General features: G+C 32.0%; 1 protein-coding gene across 3 annotated transcripts; it reads right to left on the bottom strand.

Annotated features, from left to right (window-relative positions):
- Positions 1–30: 30 nt before the first annotated feature.
- LOC132738941 (beta-1,3-galactosyltransferase 1-like) lies at positions 31–23,167 on the bottom strand. 3 transcript variants are annotated; one of them, XM_060726566.1, is made up of 3 exons: positions 22,765–23,167; positions 6,126–6,235; positions 31–1,664 (listed from the first exon to the last, which is right to left on the bottom strand). In XM_060726566.1, the coding sequence occupies exon 3, from the start codon at positions 1,585–1,587 to the stop codon at positions 427–429; it is 1,161 nt and encodes a 386-aa protein (XP_060582549.1). In that variant the 5' UTR covers positions 1,588–1,664; positions 6,126–6,235; positions 22,765–23,167; the 3' UTR covers positions 31–426. The 3 variants fall into 3 exon arrangements, with proteins under 3 accessions (XP_060582549.1, XP_060582547.1, XP_060582548.1); XM_060726564.1 differs by lacking the exon at positions 22,765–23,167 and adding an exon at positions 8,469–8,626; XM_060726565.1 differs by lacking the exons at positions 6,126–6,235; positions 22,765–23,167 and adding an exon at positions 3,985–4,129.
- Positions 23,168–24,983: the final 1,816 nt, after the last annotated feature.

Below are 24,983 nucleotides of genomic sequence, written 5' to 3'. Positions count from 1 at the left end.
TAATAATTAAATACAAAAAAACTACATTCAAACATTGAAGTATATATTATTATTTCGAATTTTATCACCAGTGAAGAAATGCTGACACAGTTTGTAAATAAATATTTGTAATTTATGAGATAAAATATACAATGTAAAAAATGATAGTAAACAGTTTAACAAAAACAATTCAACCACTCAATCACAGTTACATGGCGATATTGATGGGAGGGCTTTTGTCCGCCAAGTCATTTTCACGGGAGGATCCGCCCAGTCATTTTCACGGGAAGGCTTTTGTCCGCCTTTTCATTTTTGGTTTGGAGGGCTTTTATCCGGGAGGGCTTTTGTCCTACACTCAATTTTTCTTATGGTCTATAAAGTGCTGATCTTAAAGAGAATTAAAACAATTGCATTAAATTTAAAATAAACCTAAAAACACAGCCTCTCTCAAGTAAGACTGGTCATATTTATGTTCGGTGGATGCGTCAAACAATCATCACACGTGGAATTCATTCTCTCTTTGAGTATTGACCACATCCGGTATATATGCGTTAATTTGTGCACGTGAAAGAACCTTAGCTCGTGCTTTTTATCCTCTTTTAACTTATCTAAAGCAAGACGCGCATTGAGCATGTAATTTTCGTTCAATCTCTTATGTTCTATTCCAATCTTTTTCACAAGTAATCCTGTTAAATAGAAGTCGTCCACCCAGAAAAAAGTAGTATCCAGTGAAGCCTGGTACATTCGCTTAACTGCATCGATGCTCATAATAAACACGGAACCAGAACAATATGGCGGAAAAAATTCGTCTGGAAATTCTTCTTCTGATATGTACCACTTACTTTTCTTGTCTCGTATTACTTTCATTCTTACCCATTGATTACACATGATCAAGTTTTTTGTTCCGTAGCTCTTAATCTCAGTTGAGTTCATTTGTTCCATTAAAGCATGCATATCAATTAAGATGTCGTCATCAGATTTGATGACGAAAGTAACATTATCACAATATCTTGAAACCCACTTTATGCCGGCTATTGCTTTAAAAGTTAAGTTTCTGTAAGAATCTACAAAATTTTCAACCACAATATCATTGTAAGTGTTACTTTCATATTTAACCCTTCCCATGGTGCTTTTATCGTCAACTAACCCCATTATAAAAACTATCCTCATGTTGTATTTCTCCAAAACAGCACGTGAGCCCCACGTCTGCCGCACCATTTGTCGTTTCTTGTGATTCTTTGGAGCGGAATGAACATATATCATGTATTTTAAACTTTTCGATTTACACGTATTCTTTGGGTTAATTAAAAATTTGAAATTATGAGGATTCACTGGCGGACTTCTTGTTGTAGATGGATCAGTATAACGGTTTGTTATTTTTGTAATGTTGGCAGAATTGTTGGTATTTAACACTTTTGTGTTTTTCCCTAAAGATTTAAGATCGACGTTGGAATCATGTTCGCGCAGGGCTTCATTTGCGTATTGTAGCAACACCGGAAGTCTTTTGTTATGGACTCTGTCGTCTGCTGTTTGTAGAAGTATCATAATTAGGCTAACGAAAACGCATACCGCTAGCAGACGATATAGTAGCGTAACTCTTGGAAACATTATATGCCGGACTACTTTCTCGAAGCATCACTCATTACATCATAGTTGACTTTTTGGAATTTGTATATGCAAGATGTCTGAAAAATAAAACAATCCTTTTGTCTACATTGAAATTATATCTTTAATTATACCTAAGTAAACATTAAACCTTCTGAATTTTTCAAATGAACTTGTCCAGCCTAATCATTAACAATTAAGGGGACATCAAAATGAAAATAAAAGTTAGTCGGCCGACAGTTAACAGCCTGGTCAGCCCAGCATTGCTCTATACTGGCGACAAAGGCTTACCATTTTCTCTTCCGGTTCAGTCAAGTTAAGATGAGAAAAGATATCAACATTTAGATGCTTTATTTAAACTTTGGGAACTACAAAAATACGTACGTGATCAAATACACTGACATTGATATACAAGATTTAGTCAGTAGACAACTTTATAATATATTTCATTATTACATGTTCGCACCAGGACTTATTTAAGTGTGTGTAATATTTGGTTATCATCTAAAGATATTTCAGCCTATGAACAAACTAAAATATAAAACTTGAATTACTTCCACTTGCTCTTTATCTGAATATTTGAAGGATGTATTATTTTCTTGTAAATTTAATCTCTTTCCTAAAAATGTGTTTGCTATTTATTTTCCGGAAAATATACGGAATGGATTGCTTTAAATATTTTATGTGTAGCCTGTATTATTAAGTAATTTTGGTATGATAATCAATTACAATAACATCTGCCTACATTAATTAATTGCCATCAATCAATAGATGTTTTATAGGAGAAACAACAAACGAAACAAAAGCGCATAAAATTGCAATTAAAGCAGCTATTACTTCTAATTAGTTTAATTTAGAATGTAATTAAAGCAGATGTATCTACTAATTGGTATGAATTAGAGTATCGTTGAATTTGTTAAAACCTGTCGGGACTGTACTTTGTATTGTAAATAAGAAATATTTTCGGTATCACTGTTATCAAGAAGGATGGTTTTATCAGACTGTGCAAACACGTTTTTATCTACAAAATGAAGATTTACAAAACAGTCAGTATTTGGACATCGTTTGATATGCCAGAGTCACTAACTTAAAAACTTAACCTTTGTTGCACTGATTATCGTCGCCGATATAAAAACTGTTGAACGGTTTGAGACTGGTTCTTTGCCCATATGTTGTTAAAATAAAGATACCGCCTATAATCAGCGCCGCTGACAATGTACAGCGGCAATTATTTGCCATGACCAAAGAGTACAGTCTTTAATCCTGATCTGAATTTATTCATAAAAATGTAGTGTTAACTGGTGAAATCTGCCGATGCTAGCAAGCTTGCACGGTAGCTTGTACTTCAGAATCGTCGATGAACACGCTCTATCAAACCGAGCCTGCAGCACTTTTAATTTTGCCGTTTTGGACGTTCTGTAGGGATTCTGAATTTCTCTCTTTACAAACTACCGCGGCCTCTATACTGGTTCAGAATAATAGGGTCGTTAGGAAATGTATTGATCCGATAGGAAATAGACTCCTGTCTCATGTGGTGATATGAAATAATCAATTGACTATAATCAATGCCTAATCTTTCAACCGTCAGATCTGGTCAAATGTTTAAAAAAAAATAATTTTTTTTTCCCCAAACTAAATTTAAAAAAATCAAAAACGAACGTTAACTATACGTTTAAGTTACGTAAAAATTGAAGCTGAATAAAACATCAACTATCCATTTGATGGAAACAAAAACAAAACAGAATGCGTTAAATTGTAACGAACTTTCATGTCACGTTTACAAATGTTTGCATTTCATGTTCCTAATTACAAACTCACTAAACAAGCGAACCAGAATCGCTGTAACTTAATCAAGTATTTATTCGATTAAGACCGCTATCTATAACTAATTATTATTCAAGACATAAATGAAACATATATAATCTCCATAAACTAATAAATTATTCACGTCGTTTAGCAAATTAAATCTATTTGAATTGACACGTAGTGTCTGATTGTGCATCAAAATAATGAAAAAACAAACAAACAAACATTTGCTGTTGCATTCAAATACAGCATGACAGTAAAACAAACGAAAAATTAAGCCAATTAGTTACAGTTTTAATTCATTACAAAATAAAAATAATTCTTCTTCATCAAATAACAACAATGATTCGATTTTAAGGATGAACTTTTGATCGAAATATAGAAAAAATCTTGTTTTTGTCATATTTTTGTCATGTCCATTTCTACGCAAACGTGTTGTTATTAACATAATAGAAAATTGAAATCACTTAAAAAAAGAAAAAAAAAGAGACCAAATCACCGGTTTAAAAAAAGAAGAAAAAGAAAAAAGTATTAATTAAAAAGGCATTTTATTTAGAGAACATAAATCTGTCAAAAAACATATAAATGCCTTACCTTAAATAATCCAAGTAGTAAATACAATACGAGAAACAATGTTAAAAAGATATTTTAAAGTAACCCATCTTGTTAGAGGGCGGATGTTTCATGTAGCAACATATTTTAACTAGTTATCAATTCATATCACGTGACCTACCTTCATATCGCAGTTAAAGCGGCGCGTGCTACAGAACGCTGACAATTTGATTATTAAACAATCTATTTTTAGCAAGTCATCTTTTACATGTACATTTTGAATCTGGAAACGAATGTGAAAAAGATTTTTTTTCTCTTATTGTCTGTGTCCAAAAACCTAACTTATTTTCGGCTACATGTAAACTTATTGATAAATTACTCAGTTATCTGCGATACGTTTCAGACATTGATTTCTTAAACTGGGAGTGAACATTAGCTTTTATCCCTACTTTTTTGTACTCTTTATTTATGGCTTTTGAATGATATTATCTGAAAAGTTAACTGTTATAAACATGTACTCCTTATTTATTTATGTACTTCCTTATTGTTTTGAAAAGGTGGTGAAACTTATCAATTTATAAATACTTAAAAGTAAATAAAGTCTTGTTTATATATGTGTATGCGATATACAGGCGTCTTTGATTTTAAAATATAACGAGGTAAAAAAAAAATCGGTTTGAAATAGCAAAACAGAATGACAGCGTACAGTTCGTAAAAGAAGATAAAGACAAGAACGTGTATATCTAATGAGAAGGTCATTTACATACATTGAACGCTATGAAGCTTTGAACATTTTCTATATAGATATTGAGCGTACACGTTAAGTGCCTTAAGGTTTTCGGAAAAATTCATTTAAAAAAAGAAACAATGTCATAAAAAATAATCACTTGGTGTTTAATTTTAATACATCATCAGATGTTAATACCGTCCTCCGCCGGGGACTTTGACTTTTTGAATATTAAACTTCTGGAAAGGGCCTTGCCATGTTAGAAGATTTTTGGCGCCAAAACGAACCCACAGTGCGGGGGACAGATATGAGGTAAAAAAATCGGCTCCATGCTTCCCTGCTACCGTGTCACCTGACATGAGATGGTGTGTTACAAATCTCTGATACATAAGTAAGGCACAACTAGAACATAAACCATTTTCTTAAATATGAAATATTTTGACGCTCCTCCTTTTTTCACATTAGCTAAATAAGTATATTTTGAAATGCATTAAGTAAAGATACTTTTTTAAATCCTACAAAAATGAAGGGGTAAATAATGTTGATCTGAAGAACGTGTTTTTTAAAGATTTTTATCTTCTTCTTTTGGAAGCGGCAAAAATATGTTTGATAATAATTTAATAATGGATTTAAAGTATGTTAGATGCCTTATCACGGGAAACAAGTAGCGCTGAATGTGAATCAATATTCAAAAAAAGCAACAAAACATAACCAAATACTAGTTTGACTTCCTTAAAATGCTAAATCACTATAGCTGTACTTGCGACAAAAGAGCAAAATATAGATCTAGTTCAGCTTCGTATCAATGCGATTAAAATCATCTTATTAAAGGCACATTATGCAAGAAATACACAAATACTTCATATCCTTTTAATTCTTTAGAAATGCCAAGCATGCGTTTAATAATGTTTAAATGCATGATAAATGTTTTACGGCTGAAAAAGGGAACGCTGGACATGCACTTATATGTGGTACAGGCAGCAAAATGTAAACAAAGTAGGATTTTGACTTCCATACAAAATAATTATTCACTACAATTATACCAATTGTCAATAGAGTTAAATATGCATATAAGATAGTTTATGTAGATAGCAAATGCGTATATTTTCGAGACTGTATCAATATATCAAAAATAAGCATTTTTTGTGAATAGAAATTTATAGTATTTCTGAGGCATAATGGGCCTTTAAAGCTACGCATTAGGCAAGAAAAATCTTAAGTAGTTCTGAACTTAAGTCAGATTGACTACTTCGTCAATGAATGCTTTTCTGGGAAATGTAACGCTCGAATCAATTTCGGTTTAATCTGCGAAAGGGTTTCACGATTAACATATTTTCCTTAAGTTTTTATATTTTCAAATTTTATCTACATGTATAAATTCATCTGGAGACGGGCAGCTTTAGGGAAACATTTGTCATTGTAATTAAAGTGGACAGATGTGTAAGCTACTCTATACCTTTGCAATAATATCCCGTTGACTCTTTATTCTCGTTGATATTTTCAAACTTCCTTATTGATAAATCCTCTCATACCACTGTTTGCTTAAAGATATGCCCGTGTCCATTTCTGAAAGAAAAATTAAAAATATTTTAGGTAATATTTCACAGCACGTTAGCTAAAATGGTTATTGATTTGATTATTTAGCTTCTAATTTTCATTTCTTACCGCTGATTATTACAATATTTCCTATTTTCAGATTCAGATTTATGATCAAGGTATTTACTTTTTTAACGTATCTATGAGATGACAGAGATCTTGGTAATATGTTGCTATGAGAGATATGTATATATTGATCGATACGTTGGTATGACCGATATATCTTGGTATGAGTTGGTTAAAGCTATATATTGGTTTGGGCGATATATTGTTATGAAAGATATGTTGATATTTCGCAATATGTTGATGTTGATAGGCGATATGTTGTTTTTGGGCGATTTGTAGGGCAAAATGTTGGTTTGGGCAATATGTCGGTTTAGGCGTTATGTTGGTTTAGGCGATATGTTTGTTTTTTGATTGATTTATTTGTGTTTATATATATGTCATATTACAATATAATAAAAAGCGATATATTGGTTTTGGCGATATATTGCTATGCGCGATATGTTGATATTTCGCGATATCGTGATATATTGATGTAAATAGGCGATATGTTGATTTGGGCAATATGTTGATTTGGGATATATGTTGATTTGGACAATATATTGGTTTTGGCGATGTGTTAGTTACGACAATATGTTGGTTTGGGCAATATAGTGATTTGGGCTATATGTTGATTTGGACAATATGTTGGTTAGGGCGTTTTGTTAAGCAATATGCTGGTTTGGGCAATATGTTGGGTGATATGTTGGTTTGGGTGATATGCTTGTGTAGGCGATATGTTGATATTGTTGTGGAATGGAAGAAACTATGGTAAGGACGATACTAGGCAAGGACGATATTATGGTATGTATTTGGACGATACTATGGTCTGGACAATACCATGGTATGGACGATATAATGGTATGCATTTGTACGATACTATGAACAAAACGATACCATGGTAAGGACGATATTATGGTATGCATTTGGACGATACTATGGTCAGGACGATACCGTGTTAAGGACGATAATATGGTATGCATTTGGACGATACTATGGTAGGACGATACTGTGGCAATGACGATATTATGGTATGCATTTGGACGATTCTATGGTCAGGACGATACCATGGCAAAAACAATATTATGGTATGCATTTGGACGATACTATGGTCAGGGCGATACTGTGGCAAGGACGATATTATGGTATGCATTTGGACGATACTATGGACAGGACGGTACTGTGGCAAGGACGATATAATGGTATGCATTTGGACGATACTATGGTCAGGACGATACCATGGTAAGGATGATATTATGGTATGCATTTGAACGATACTATGGTAAGAACGAGACTATGGCAAGGACGATATTATGGTATGGACAATTTTGTCGATGAGACGGGTAATTTGCATACATTAGCAATATGCTAACATCAGTTATATGATAACATTGGCAATGTGCTTACATTGGTAAAATGCTTACATGGGAAATATGCTGCTATGGAAGGTATGGTGATAAATGCTATATTTCTATTTTTATTTTTTTCCAAGTTAGATAATGATGGTATCTAAATATTTTGAATATTTGGGGTTTTTGGTACTATCAGTAAAGAAGTTAATTAGTATGCTTGTTTACATAGACTTTTGTTTAATTACAGTGAAGCGCAAGTTTAATCTCTAAAAGAAATACGAATAAATAATATTTTTCGCAGAAAACTTGAGAAAATATGAAATAAAACATTTCTATTTTATGAAACAGCCTCTAGATAATGAGTAAAATTAATATTACATTTATAACATCCATTGCATGTACGAAACTATTCGGAACATCTCACTTATTACCCATAATCCGTACGAAAAGGTCCGAAAAGTTGCGATTGGCAAAATACGCATATTATATTCTTCCCTTGCTTATATTTTATCTGTAGCGTCAATGTGCCGAACACCAAAAAAAAAAAAAAAAAACAAAACACCACAAAAAAACCAACAGCCTCCCCTACCCTCCCGTTAAAAGACCCAAAAACGCTGATATTTTTTAATATAAGATACCCATGAAAATGCCCCATCCTTAAACATTCATCTAAGTAACTATGTAATAAATAAGGAAAAGATCAAGGTTATGAACTGTTGATGAGAGGGAAATGGCATACATATACATGTAGTATAGTAATAGATAGAACAGGACAATATATGAATAGATAAGTTTTTATTTTATCTTACCATACAAAAATATCCAGCAATAATTTAATTTCCATATTCACTGATGACCTGTATAAATCCACATATTGTATGAGTGTAAAGTTTATGACGTTCCATAAGTACACTGAATCACAATGATAATCTGTATCAACAATTTAAAGGTTACCCTGTTTATTCTTTAATTTGATTAAAGACACAGCGCGACATCATACGTCTATTCATTTTACTGTTTTAAATTCACTTAACTGCCATTTTATACCAAATAGAAAATAGGAAAAACACTTTAAACAAACATCAGCTTTTGGTTCTAACCCATTTTCATGCATTCTTATTGATCTTATGGTTAGTTTAATAATATGTAGTTGTTTATCTATTCATAGTATAAATTTTCACAATAATACACAACCATACATATGTAATTTAAGGCAAATATACAAAAGGGTTATGCCAAAAAAGGCTCTGCCCTTATGTTGTAATGTTTCATTGAAAACAGCCCCCCCCCCCCCAAAAAAAAAGAAACAAAAAAGAAACACACATACAGAAAAAACAACAACAACAACAAACAAACAAAACAAACAAACAAAACGTTACTACATGTATACAACAAATTAAATTGATTTAGCAATACTGAATGCTACAACAATATGCTATATCATCAAAACTGTAAATTGATACCTCTGCAGAGCAATAGCCTTTGAGTGACAAAGATTTTGGTTGTTTGCTAAAAGGTGTCGCTATAGAGAGGTTAAATTTATTATGAAGTTTTTATTTCTGCTCTTGTAAAGTGTTTATTCCCTCTTCATTACATAAAGTCCACTGTATATGCCAACAAGTCCTAAGCAAAGGGGTTATAAAATATAAATATAATTGAAACATGAAATAATAAATAAAACGTTTAACATGGCGAGTCTTTAAGATGATTGTCAACCCATTCACCCCCTTTTCCCTTCCTACTTTAATTGTGAATTTTTAGTTTTACACTTATTTTCTTCCTTATCCATACAATTCAAATTCGATAAATATGTACTTAAGCTTTTTGAATTGACAACATCCTTGGGCATTGTAAAACAATTATGAACAATGCGTTTAAAAGAGTCTCGTTCTGTGAAAGATAATGTATTTATTTTCCCAAACTATAAAACTATAATAGTATGTATATACATGTAGTTTGTTGATTATGTACCGGATTCCATTTATCGTTCGGAACACTTCGCCGATTGCCAATAGTCTCGAAAACAACACGTATTGCAATAGCAATAGAAAAATATAAATGTTGATTTCATTTTTTATACATAAGAGAAGGAGTTATTAGAAATGTTCTCCGTCCGTGCATCCGTACCTCCGTCACATTTATCTGCGCTTTTCTTCAACTGACGTACAGCGGAATAATTCTTTCTTGCTTACTTTAAGAGTAATTCCCATTTACCAGAATAACTTAAAAACTTTGTCCGAATCATAACTTCCTTCATAAACATACTTGAGGGATTTTCTCAAAACATAATATACTGTCATGGCGCAGCGCGCAAGAAGAATAACTCTACCTTGCCTTTTTTCATAGTTACTCCTCTTTATAAGATTAGTAGCTGCATTACACCAACAGTACTTTTGAGATTTTTTTTAAGTTTATACACTGACGAAGCGCATTGGATGGAAGTCACACCGCATCGTGCAAGAGCAATCACTGTACCTTGCCTATTTTTGAGGGATTTTCTTCGAACTGCATATACGTATAATGTCATTTAGATTTTGAAGTATTTCTTAAGAACCACAGTGAGAGTTCTTCTTAAAGGGTAAGAATTTTATTTGCTTCCATTTTCATTTAAAATAATTTAACGATATGTGTAGTGTTTGTACCGATTTACAATGTGATGTGTACGAAAGTACAAACTTTATGTTACTTCTTGCCCGCGAGGAATAAACCATGCGTAACATGGCTCTTGTTTTAATTTACTTAATTACACCTTATAATAAAATAAACGGAATGAAATAAACGAACATTTGCTTTCTTCTTTATTATATGCAGCAAAGCTGAAATATCATATCCAGTGTGTGTATTCTTAGTTTGACGAAACGGGTCAAAAAGTTGCGATTGGCCATTTATTATTTAACTCATTCAAAATGCGTCATTTAGACTGACAAAACGCAGAAAGTTCGTTTTGACGGAAAGTGCCAGATTGTCAATACAAGCTACATATTAAACATCCAGCATTAATCCGTATGATTTCGGAAGATTTTGTAACTTTCCGTGTCTTAAAGCGTCTACGTGATTAGGAGCATGTAGACGACTGTAATAAGAGCCACCGCATGGCGGGGTTGACGCTCGACGTTTTCTTACTTCTAACTTCTAAGGTCAAACACATGGAAGAGAGTAATATTACAGTAAAGAATAATCCTAGAAAAATAACTCTTTTGAACAAATTATTATTCAATTTTAATATTTGACCTTGACGATAAAGGTCAAATTTGAATTTATCATCATTTCCAGTTTTGTAGTAAGTGTTCTTTTGTCCAAGAATGAGCCAAATCCATAAATAAATAACAAAGTTATGACAACTAAGGTAAATTTCAATAATTTGTCCATGAAGATCAATTAAGGTTCAAGGTCATATCAGAATAATTCTACGTGTCGTTTCGTCATCTGTGTTGTTTTGTCCAATAAATCAAATCTACAAATAAATAATAAAGTACTGACAATTTAAGCAAATTTCATTACTTTGACATGGACTGTCAAGGTCAAATTAAGGTCAAGGTCATATCAGAATAATGTAGCATGTCAGTTTTGCCACTAGTGTTCTTTTGTCCAAGTAAAAAATCAAATCCGTAAATAAATAAGAAGTCAAGGTCATTATTGTATAGATCCGGAATGTAACGATGCTCTAACGAGTTTAAGCGAGCATTTATGAAATATTTGATGACAAGAAAGCGGCTTGCAAAAAAACAAGTAGTTGTTTACAACAAAAAAAAAATTGGAAATATGTGGAAATCATGATGAATCGGCACAAGTAGCCATATTGTTGAGTGCAAACGCTATTTATATCTCTTCAACATTATAAATGTGTCTTATCAAAGTAATTCGCAGTCGATGATGGCATTGTTTTGTTGCCATGATGTTAAAATGATCTATCTAAAGCACTGAGTAATTTGGCCTTGCCTCGAGTGGCAAAAACATGCTGATTTCAAATTCTTTTGATAACATGAGAGCTATGTAACCATCTTATCAGAACAAAATAGTTCACTCACCCCCGTGCTGATCAATTCATAACAAAGTGTTGAAGTTTTAGTAGTTTCATATTTACAATACTAAAATGTCTTTAAAGATGTCTTAAAATAATGTTTTTTTTCCAGTTCGCAAATAATTTACCATAATAACATATGATCCATGACATACGAATATTCTGTTCTTAGTGCCGCCTCGTTTAAATACCGTAACCGTATCCGGTTGAAATCTTAAAGTGAACGGAAATGACGTAATAATGGATTTTCATGAGATATAAAGACAGAAGATTCTTATCAGTACTGTAATAAAAAAATACTTGAATTCTATTTGAATATGCCTAAAATGCTTAAAAAGCTTGCAGAAAAAAATTAAAAGAATACTTTAATAGTTCCTCTTTCTATTATGCATTCTTTATTAAATGCAAAAAAAAGATGTATTTTCCTCTAGTAACTGTGTTGTTTTATAAAATCTTTCTTTAACAAAACTGTATGTACTGTACTTAAAGTGATTTGGTCTATCATGGAAGGTCTGTAATACAATAGACTCAATACAGGATTGGAGCAGTACCTCAAGACGCTTGCAGAAATCATGATCACAAAATAGACAAATAGTCTTTTTTTCGCCGATTTTAACATTTTTCATACACTATCATGCATAAATCGGTGTGAAAAGATGAACTATACCTGTTAAAGTTCATTCCGTTAGGTCAAAAGGCAACATTTGTGAATTTTATCATTCAAGCACCTTGTCCGGTATATACAGGAATACGGTATTTAGTCTGGTGCTCCAATCCTTTTTTTTAGTCTCACTCATAGATAAACATGTTGATTATAGTTACATGTATTAGTAACAGACATTACAACAAACCACTACAGCATTGTATATGAATATTGTTAAACATGATCCGATTTTACAAAACATTCTTTGCAGATAGTAAAATGTTGTAGAACAAAATATTATTAATTTTCATATTTGAATGTTCATATTTAATCGTATAAGACTTTTCTTCTTTATCAAAAATATTATCAAACAGTTATTTATAAGAATAACCAAATAATACATTTCTATCATATTTTTTTTACTAATATTTGAATTATCAATGGAAAAAATTCCCATTGTAGACCAATCCACTTTATATTATTGCGCGTCTCGGGAAGAAGAAGACAAATAACTGGTCGATAGGCAGATGAAACTAGATTGTGTATAAAACTCTGAGAACGTGCAGACGTACAGATCTAGATTATAGACGTTTATATACAACTGTTAATGTTATTTCAGTTCCCCAAATCAATGCAATAGTAATTACAGAAATCTATATGAAAATTCGACGAAATAACGAGAAATAAATCCCCAATGTGAAATAATGCCAGACAGCTATGCTGGAGATATTAAATTGCAGAATGTCGATAAATAATGCTTTCAGTTAGGCGAATGTCAAAATTTAATAGCGTTCGATTGTGCCGTTATTCATCTCTATAATTCTAGTGATGCACTTAAATCATTTAAAATGCTTGTTTGTATGGATTTATTATGCCAGTTTGATTGCATCTGCATCATAGTGCATATTACAACAGAAAAGGCAATAATAATCATTCTGGTTACCGATCTATGGCCGCACAGGGATTTGAGATGAATAGAAATCTTTAAATGAAAATCTTTCAAGAAACTATTAGGGATCTCTAAGCGGCCAAAGCAAGAAACTATTAAAGATCTCTAAGCGACCAAACCAAGAAACCTTAAGGGATCTTTTAGCGACCAAACCAAGAAACCTTTAGGGATCTTTTAGCGACCAAACCAAGAAACCTTTAGGTATCTCTAAGCGGCCAAAAAAGAAACTTTTTGGCATCTCTAAGCGGCCAAACAAAGAAACTTTTAGGCATCTCTAAGCGGCCAAACAAAGAAACCTTTTGGCATCTCTAAGCGGCCAAACAAAGAAACTTTTAGGCACCTCTAAGCGGCCAAACAAAGAAACTTTTAGGCATCTCTAAGCGGCCAAACAAAGAAAGTTTTAGGCATCTCTAAGCGGCCAAACAAAGAAACTTTTAGGCATCTCTAAGCGGCCAAACAAAGAAAGTTTTAGGCATCTCTAAGCGGCCAAACAAAGAAAGTTTTAGGCATCTCTAAGCGACCAAACAAAGTAGCTTTCAGGGATCTCTAAGCGGCAAAGTTAAGAAACCTTCTCTAAGCGGCCAAACTAAGAATTTTTTATGGATATCCCAAGAAAATTTTAGGGATCTCTAAGCAGCCAAATCCAGAAACTTTTAGGGATCTTAAGCGGCGGAACCAAAAGATTTTAGGGATCTCTTAATGGCCACACCAGGAAAACTTTAAGGATCTCTAAGCGGCCAAACCCTTACTTAATTGTCTAAGTTGTTTGCAGTATATAAAAAAATTAAAATGTTCCTTTTTATTTTATGCGATCATTTGAGACCAAAAGGAAAGGAACACATTTGATGACAAAACATACCAGAATCAAGTACGAAATGCGCAAATTATGGTCCCCGATTTTTGCGTATGGCTTTTTACTTTATGGCTACATTGATTTTACTGTGGCTGAATTCAAAAGAAATTACAACGTTTCAATGTTACATGCATAATTGAATTTTAAAGACTGAGTGAAACTGACAAATTGATCAAAATGCACTAAGACAAGAAGAATTTTAACGACTTCTTGGCTATGAAACACATGTATGCTTTTCCGCTTCACAAGAATAATTTCGTTTTCTTTGGGCTTTAATTACATTTCTGTATCACGCACATTTCTTGTCTAAACTAATTTTGATGTTTTTCTTTCCTTTTGTGTGAAAGCAAAAGATGAACGACAAAAATCATTTGCATGCAATATATATGAGCCGCGTCATAACATAATGGGTTCGCGACCAGCATGGATCCAGACCAGCCTGCGCATCCGCGCAGTCTGATCAGGATCCATGCTCTTCGCTTACAGACTCTATAACAAGTAAAGAAACTGATAGCGAACAGCATGGATCCTGATCAGACTGCGCGGATGCCAAGAAAATTTTGGCCTTGTAAGAGGCTAAAATGACCCCAGATCGATCATAAGGTAACGTGTAACCAACGCTGAAAAGCATTTGACTCTATCTCAATCCATTGAGAAGTTGCAGCACTTTGAAGTCAATTTTGATGGAAAAAATCAACGCAATATAGTGATTTTTGGCAATTTTGAGATGTCCCCTCGTTGCCATGGTAACAGGAAATTTAAGTCTGAGCATGTTGTTGCAAAGGCAATGGTCCAGTCAACATTTGTGCCAAGTTTGATTAGTATTGAAGCAGTTTTATTAGTTTTATAGCAATTTGAACTTGTAACGGGAGACTTTTCAATGAAAACAGCCATTTTTCACAAAATGCCCATGAAGTAATGGGTTAAACTGTTAAGTACCTCCCGGTATATTTGTAAACACTTCTTTAATTACAGCCGTGGTGTAAACAAAGATATATTTCAAAATTTTGTTAGTTGCAACGAAGTAACGAACTGGTAATAAAAAATAAGCATTCTATATTACTCAGGTCTGGCCACTTAATGGAAATCTAGTTTTTATTCCATCTATGTCGGCTAAATATACTACAACATGTCCCTCGAGCTTTAAGGTGTTAATGGGATTGCTTCGACGACGTTATCTAATACTCACCCTCTCGTACTTTTTAATAGTAATACACCAGTTTAAATAAAACAAACAAAACATACTTTATTAGAAACTAAATGAGATTTTATCCTATACAAATATTGACCATTATTCCTATGCGAGACATTTTATTTTTCCTACGCTTTTATAAAGCCTCCCGTCGGCAGAATGTACAAAGTCCATAATTGCCTCTGACTTCATTATTTGCTTTCGGTCATTGACGGCGTAATGAATTTTTTATTGTTCCCATGTAAAGCTTTTCCTAAAGATAAATGTCATTAAGAAGAAAATTATTTCCTTAATGGAAGTAAGTTCTTGTATTTTACGTAAGTATACACTTTCTTTCTCGTTTAGTACAAACCATCTCTTTACTGTGTTTACTTTTGCGCAAACTGGCAAGCCTCTCTCCAAATACTGATTGTTAAAACATTAAGAGCTTTTACTGTCTACAATTTTATATTAGAAAGAGTACGGCGGTGGAGGGGGATAAGGACGATAGTAGGACGGTAGTTGGATGAAGGCCAGGTGGAGCGAGGGATTGGATAAGATTTTGAAAACAATTTCTTACACGGCATTCTTCGGAAGCAACAAAAACTGGACTTTATTTTTATTCCAATAAGATGCCAATGTTCTTCGTGGCACTTTAAATGTTATGTGATTATAGTTTTACTTGTTATATCTAACACTTTGTCCTTTGTACAAGAAGTCAATGTCACACACGTGTTTGCCGATTATTGCTTCCTGGTATCTCGACAGTCATGAAGTTGTTATCTAATTTCATTTAAAATTTCAATAATTGAACAAAAAATAACATTTAGCGGTGTTGGGATGATATTGCATATTACATTACTTCACGTCATATGGAGCAAGCTAAATCAAGTGATCGATCAATCAATCAATCAATCAATCAAAGCATGCTACTTGTACATATTGTTGCCACTGTCATTGCTATCAAATGATCTATAAATACTCATTTCAGATATTACAGAATATTTCTCATGCAAACTTCAAATGTTGAATTATTTGTTGAAGTTATTCTAAGCTTGTTCAAATCAATATGACGAAAACCTTTACTCTTTTACCTCAGTAAAAGTAATATTTACTCCATGATATTATTTAATTAAAGTTGAAATGATTTGATTAAGTTCCCGCGTAACAACTGAGTTTTCTTAACTTAATCAATATCCAGGGTGAATCTTTCCACAATAGTAGTAAATTTCCATATAAAGTGTAGATCATTATGCCATACAAAAAAGAAGATGATGTTTCCGAGAAATGCAATAAAACGCGATTACTATGTTTTCTTATTCGAAAATTTGACACAGGAAATGATATATGCGTTTGAGTGCCTAGTAAAACATTTGTGAACCTGATTTTAGAGAATTTTATCTTTTCGAGTATTTTATCGGAACCATGACATTTGTGTTTTCCATGTTTGACTTAAAGTTAGGAAGTTCTAATTTATATTTTTATCAGCAGCAGCAGCAGCAGCAGCAGCAGCAGCAGCAGCAGCAGCAGCAGCAGCAGCAGCAGCAGCAGCAGCAGCAGAAACAACAAAAACAATAAGGTCAACAACAAAACTGTTAAGTTACTATTACTGTCTCATAAATCTTTAACGATTCCACAAAAACCCATGTTCCTCCATTGGAAAAAATCCATTGAATTATGCCGTTTCAATACCAGAGCCATCAGAGTTTTCGCTAAAGCTCCACTGAATTTGGATGGGATTTAATGATCTATGATTTCAAATTTTCGATAGTTGTTTTTAATTTTCAAAGTTGAAATAAATATTGATTGCTTTTAAGTTTGAAGTTTTAATAAAATTTGTTTTCTTAACGAGATATAAATACTTCTAATAATAGCTCTTAATTCTCATTGGCTAAGAACGTGTTTTGGTATAGGTTTCTTTGTTTAATGATGGTATAGTGCGAGCCTTTTCGTATGCAGTATTTCCTGTTTAAATGAAAAAAAGGTGAAAGTATATAATATTTCAAATTATGAATGATAGTTGTTTAGCTGATAGTATTAATCTTGTAGCATTGCGGGAAATTGGTTAAACTCTGGCTACAAAATTACATATGCCATTTTAATTTAGAGACTGTGCGTTATTGAATTTGTTTTAATATTAACGAGATTTGGAATTGATATATTGAAACAATCTTTCATTAATTTTTTTTGTAAGCTATGTATTAATAAATGCATCGGTAACGAAATTCATTTCTTAGCGCACTGACTAAGACCCATTGCTATACGTACATGTAAGCCATTTGGTATATGGTGACATATTTAATTTTATACATGTAGAAAATGATGACAATGATAAAATACTTTTATTGTTTACAAATCATGATAGAAAAAAAATCACAAAATATCTATTGAAATATAACTAACACAGACGTTACAATGTAATTGTTCAGTGTTTTATTTTATTTACGTTGGCGAGAAGTGTTGATTTAAGAAGTTAATTTTATTGTGGAGTCTTTCGTTGCTGTGGATACTGTTGTTGTAAAGAATCAAGATTTTGATAGATTTATTTCAGTATTTTGTAATGACATCACAAAACATATGAAATACATGATACAATTATAAAAACAATATCACATGTATAAGAAATGACACCACATCAAAGACACCATACCTAAGATAACACAAGAAAGTGAACTTAATCTCTTATTTCCATTGTGGTCCTTACATAATGATGGTTTTGACAAAGAAAGAGATGAAAATGAATATCACAGTTTTAATTGAAGAAAGACAATAATATACATAAAACATTCAAATTAAAAATAAATATATATCAAAATAATACATTAATACATACTGATGATAGACATCATTAAAAGAAATAATTACCCACTAAGAAAGTGTTTTTTGACAGATAATTTAAAATTGTACAATTTTGGTTCCATCCTTTTATTTATTGTTTTCCAGAGGACCTAACTTTAGACGTTGCACTGTATATTCGGTATCCAGATAATTGTTTGTATTTAAATATTAATAGATTAAAACAAAGATTAATAACATCAAATGGTTGGTTGGTTTCATAGAGTTTGTACACGAAAAGTAACATATAGTGGCATTTTGATAATTGACTGTACATATGTGAATCAACTTCTTTTATTGAAAGTTCAATTAGAGTGAACATTTTTAGTTATTTGCACTTTAATATAATATACATTTATACAGCATGTTATATCACGAAATTTGAAAGGTTAAATGCATATATGTATCTGTCAGTGGAACAAGTCTACGTTATTTTGTCTACCATCTGACATGTGTTGTTTATATCGATTTGATACCTACATATTTAAGTTCAGTTCGTCAAATTCAACGTTAAAATGACAATTTATTGTGAACTATTTTCTTGTTCTAGTGAGTATTTACACAACATGGTATTTAAATAAAAGTCAAATTTGAATATGTAAACGTACATATTATTGGTTATAGGGCGTATTATAAGTTTGTTATACTAAATATTATTGGCTACTTCGATATGTCCGTTATCTTTCAGGAGCATGGCAAACAAATTATAATTCTGATTGTTTTTATTTCAAAGAGAAGTTTCACGAAGTTCCGCTTCTTTTATAGTTTCTAGAAGTTTTTGTTTTGATGGTTAAGGACAAAAGTTAAAATCATAATTAAATAAAAGCCACTATACGATCGTGTTCTAAGTTTATCGTTTTAATAACATTACAATATCAATTGAAATAGTGAGCCATCTCTCGTCGTCTCTGACACCAGTTTTTAATCTCTACGCCCACCACCCCGACCTTCCCCAAAAAGCATTTCAATTAATATCACTCGTATCATTTAATTAAGTACATTTATTTTGGCCTGTGCAATATTCAAGAATGTTTATCTTCTTTAAGAGAGAAATAAACTGTTTTTTTAACACAAATAAAATGTGCATCAATAAGAATTTTGGATTTTGCAATGCGACGCCAATACCTTGTTCAGTTATATGAAACCAAACCGTTTGCAATTAATATTATCTCTGCTCGAGACATCATGATTTTTTGCAAAGCATTTGCAAAGACTCTTGACGACACAAAGGCTATATTAACAAGTTCCCGACATTATTTGCTTTCGGTCATTTCCAGTCTAATGAATGCTTTATATTTCCCGTGTTAAGCATTTCTTTAGAAGATCTGTCACGAGGGAAGAAAAATCATTTCCTTAATGGAAGCTAGTTTGACAGCCAAATTATAGACAAGAATTGAGAATGGATGATTATAGATATAAAGCTATAGAAATTTCATTGATTTGTCGGGAAATTTGGCCTCGTAGAATGTTTAAAGTGGAATGGTTTACAATGGACATTTTCCCATAAATGCAGTCATTTCTGTATTTTTATAATATATTTGTTGGAAAAATGTTAGTACAGTTCTAAGCGATTAAGCATGAATATTCATATGATGAACAATAATATTTTGTTCAAGAATTATATAAAGATATGTATCGGATCACGTATCTTTCACTTACGAACAACATCCATGTAAATTTCTTTCGTGGTTTCTTGTAACATATGATGCTAAATAATATCAACATAATAATTTATGATACTATAGATCTTCCATGATTGGCCAACACACTTTAAAGGGGATTCTTTCTGAGGTATTTTGTTTTGACATAACAGGATTGGATTTTTTTTCAAAATTAATGTTTCGGTTGAGGCCTGGATCGATAACGTCAGTGTAATTTCATATTTTTTGCTTCCTTCATTTTTTGTATGGATGATTGCACAAAATTGTGCAAAATGAACACAAAAAAAACATAAAAAAACAACGTTTAAACGCTATTTTACACAATCGAGCCAAGGGCTGCGCATCAAATCGATTTTCAATCTGATTTTGAGTATAATTTCTTTATTAATGTTTGCATATTTTGCTTTGTAAGTGCCCCAGCTGATCAATGTAAGAATTTCAAATTTTATGTTTCGGACTTAGTGGAGCTCCTTTAAACTTGGGTAGGTCTACAATGAGCACATTATGTCTAAAAATAAATACTATGAACGTAATATTACTACATACCTTTAATTATAGACCAATTCACTGATTAGTATACCTAAGCCGATATGGAATAAAATTCATTATGTTTCTGTGATAGAGGAATGACTGTTCTTGATTCTATATTGAAATTCAATTTCAAAGACCGAAACTCATTCTTATAAGATTCTTTACAGTAAAAGATAGTCATTTGATATTTTCGTCGATAATTTATTGATCCCTATTCTTGTTGTAGCCATGGTTATTACCTTTTTGTATATTCATTTACTGTTAAAAATAATTTGACATTTTGTTTATATACGAGTATTTATTACATACTTATAAATGAAATACTGAGAAATATTGATAAAATAGAATGTGTATTTTCATTTTCTGTATTTTCACTGTAATTTTTTTTCACTACAATGAAACATAACATATTTTCACTGGTGTCTGGCCGGACTTTCTGCTAAATTCGGCCTGTACACAAAATACAGGGGAGAAATTCTTCAAATTGTAATGTCAAAATAAAAAATGTATATAATAAACAGAAACTTCAAGTTTTTGTCCTATAAATACAGGACATATTTTCATCTTGTGGTATGAAATTTATCATATTTCACTCGTGGCTACCGCCATTCATTCATACCACTCGGTGAAAATAAATCCTGTATTTGTAGAAAAAACTCGGATATCCTCTATGTAGTTATTATATACATACACCGTATAATAATACATCATTAACGATATAAAAAAATCGTTATCCATGTCATAAGACTTGGGGGCAAACGTTATATAGCCCAAACAATATTAAAGCAGCATGCCTCCAGATTCAAGCTAATTTTCATCAAAATTCTGAAAATGTAAAATATTGTGAAGTAAGCAAAGAAAGTAATTTACAAATTGCAAAAGGCACTTACAATAATCGTAGGTCAGAATTACGTAAGTCACGCAGTAGAAATATGGTGCTAAAATGCAAAACCAGTTTTTAATATAATCGCACATAACATGTAAATTATTTCTTGAATCTTGCATCTCTTTACTTTTATCATCTTTATACATTTTACTCAAGCTGATTATCTTGAAATAGTTTTGCTCTTCTGGAAGAAATTGTAACTAGTAAAATGTATTCTTATTTCCTACAATGCTAATGTTGAATTTATTTGTTTTCAGTTTTACTTTATTCATTTTCAGTTTACATTTACCACAGCAAACATAAGGAATATGTGCTTTTGAAACTTTCAAGATCATTAATAATATGATTATTATGTACATTTGTAAAAGTTACAGAAAAAAATATGCAGTTACACTAAATATAAGCCTACAGTTTATTTATATACTAGTATAATTATCTATATTATATACAAATAAAAATGTATATACTAATTTCTTTGAATGCCTACAGCGGGGATATTAATGGAGCAGACGAAGCAAAAAGTAATGCAATCTATCAACAAAGCAACTTTTAAGTCAGCAGAATTAAAAGTCAGTCATTGATTGCATATAGCATGTAAAATTATTTCTTGAAGTGTGAGTATAATTACTTTTTTAATTTTTTGTCAAGTTTTGACTTTCTTGAAATATTTAGTTTATCCGGAAGCATGCAGTTATATTTTTTTCATATAGTCAGATACAAGATTCATAGTTTGAGAATTATACATTGACATTCTGCTATTTTTTTCTCTATCAACATTGTTTGTATTCCGGGAAAGACTTCTTACTTTAATGTAACTATCTATTCTCAAATATAATGAGAGTGGTTAAGGTGTCTGCCTCTCAACCCAGAGATTGTGGGTTCGAGCCCTAATGGGGTCACGACCATCTTTTTTTCATATGACGCCAGTACTGGAGGCGGACTCGAAAGTGATTAATATAAAGTAAAATAAGTTGCTTGTTTCGCAATCGAGCTTAAATAAATATGTTTAAAACCAAATCTCAAATTATTTCGTCGGCTTATTAAAAAAAAATCTGTTTCAAATCTGCCTTGAATCTTGAATTTCAGGATAACGTATCGAAAAAATTCTGAAATTTTCAATGCAAATGTGAATACTCGATTATATTTGAAACGAATTCAGCTTTCAGCAAGACACAAAACCCTTCTGATATACATTCAATTAATTTTCTAATAGTAGACCGACAGTTTACGAGCATAAAATGTAATATGTTCGAATAAAATGAATAAGATGTTATCATCAATGTCATGAATAATACAAATTTGTGGTAATGTAAAAATCAATGTTATTTTGTTGTAACCAAAGAAACATCGCATTTTATTATATAAGATATGCTTGATTTAGTTAATGTAAACTTTAAGGAGATGTTTAAATATCATTCAGTAAAGAAAGAAAAAAACATCAACACTTAATTTGTTCCATTTTCAACATGCGACAGTGTTTCAAATACCCTCTTTAGTCTTAAACAATTTGAAACTTTTAAAGAGATATATAATAAATAAAATATAAGTAACGTACCTATAAAACAAAGGTTTATTCCATGGAGCAGGTCAAGTATACAGTTGACATCTTTCTATTTGCTGAGCCAGACCCATTGAACGCTCGAACGATGTCTGCAACTCAACACGGTGCACGTATATAACAAGGATTCTATGTAAAACACGAATTCAAAATGTATCAAATCGCAAATTCCCTTGACATTGCCAGCACCATGCGTTTATTGAGTAATTCTATACACGAAATGAATTATTGAAATACCAGCAACTTTTCAAAAACTGTCACAGACAAATATGACTCTGCATTTTTCTAGCAAAATCTTATTCAGCCATTGATTTTTCCATTTTTATAACAGCATGTTGAAGAAAGGATGATTTCAAGCTCGTCATAAACAGTATCTGACTAATTTATCACAGAACGTTTTTCATTTAGAGAGGTGATAATGCAGTCTAATGAACTTGTAGAAGCGTCATTAGATAGAGTAAAGGTCGATGTTTGAGTTTTCCAATAACAAGTTTAATCCTTTCTAGACGATGTTATAAATAACACAGAAACACATTCAAACGTCAATAAACTGAAGTCATTGTCCCAATCAAGAGAGATATTATTTTAGATAATGTGAGTTTTTGTTTGTTTATCATTAATAACAGAAAGTTTTGGTGATTTTGTTGAAGCGATTTGAGCTGATTTTTCACTAGCATTTACCCAGTAATCTCCAAACAAATAATTCTACACTCGTAAATTAGCTGCAGATATCAATGTAAAAGTTGCCAAAATGTATGTTCTTCACAAACTTCTTTCGAAAACAAAAGTTTTTTTTCATGTTACATTTAATAAACAATAATCGCTATATTATCCAATAGAATATGTGTTTAAGTCCATGATAGCATTTTATGAAAATTGTCTTTAAGAAGTCTTCAATCCGTGATAAACTTACAGTTGCGTGTCTGTAGCCACCGATACACACCAAAGAAATTTGCTACACATAATTTATGTCTATGCTTTTGTCACGAGACAAATATTTCCTACACAAATGTCTGCAAATAGAGGCAAATCGAAACACCACACAATTTAATTTAATCTGAGACATCTGTATGTATTATGCATTAGAAATGAGAGTTCTTCTTTTAGACTGAGATTAAATTTACGGACGTTCCAATGTTTTTGTTACTCCAAAGTATCTCGTGCTGTGATGGACACTTCCATTCCAGTATTGGGAACTAATCGATAATTCGGCTATACGCTAAGTTCCAATTAGCAAACAATACCAAATCCACGAGAGACGAGGTATTCTGAGAGAAAATATAGAAATATCGGATATTTCCAGACACTCTTGCGTCATCATTTAAAGCGGTATATCCGTACAAAATTCTCAAAGCGAACTGTACTCACTTAGCGTATATTTATATTTGCTGAAAGCTGGAAAATGCCAATTGCGAACTTGCTTGATTAAAGATTGACTTACATTTCATGTGGAATTCTTACAGATTTATTATGTATTTACATATGATGACATATATTTGTAATAAAGTTAATGTTCAAGAAAATAAAAATAAGCTTAAAGAGTGATCCCTCAGATGCATTTATTAAAACAAAATTACATGGAAATTGGCAGACTCGTTTTTATTTGTTTGGGTCGTCAGATTAAACAAATAATGGTAGCGAAATTTCAGACCCTGATGTGCCTATTTGCAAAAACCGAAAGTAGTCAAACTCCTCGAAGCAGTTACTTACCTTTATAAATACACTAACGCCGAAAATTAAGGGGAGATCATTGCATAAAGATCGACAAATGTGTTCCTATCTATGTTTGTATCAATCTTGTTTGTCCTTATCGTGTTTTACTTAGTTTTGCCCAAGGTTGTACAATTTTTCAGTGTCTAGTAGGATTGACTTAGTAATATATTTTTCAAAAGATTGACTATTAAAATGATGATCAACCAATAATTGATAAAGAAAAATGTTTATGAAACAATATACAACCGATCTAAATTACAAAATAGACTGATCCACTCTTTTTTTCTTTTTAGCTCACCTGTCACAAAGTGACAGGGTGAGCTTTTGTGATCGCTTTTCGTCCGGCGTCCGTCCGTCGTCCGTCCGTCCGTCCGTAAACTTTTACTTTAAATGACATCTCCTCATAAACCACTTAGCCAATTTCATCCAAACTTTACAGGAATGTTCCTTTGGTGGTCACCTTTAAAAATTGTTCAAAGAATTTAATTCCATGCAGAACTCTG

This window comes from Ruditapes philippinarum, unplaced genomic scaffold, assembly GCF_026571515.1.
Source record: "Ruditapes philippinarum isolate M1 unplaced genomic scaffold, ASM2657151v2 ctg3002_1_1_1_1, whole genome shotgun sequence".
NCBI classification, from domain to species: Eukaryota; Metazoa; Mollusca; class Bivalvia; order Venerida; family Veneridae; genus Ruditapes; species Ruditapes philippinarum.
Note: the sequence above shows the minus strand (reverse complement) of the source record. Positions and strands in the feature narration are given on the sequence as shown.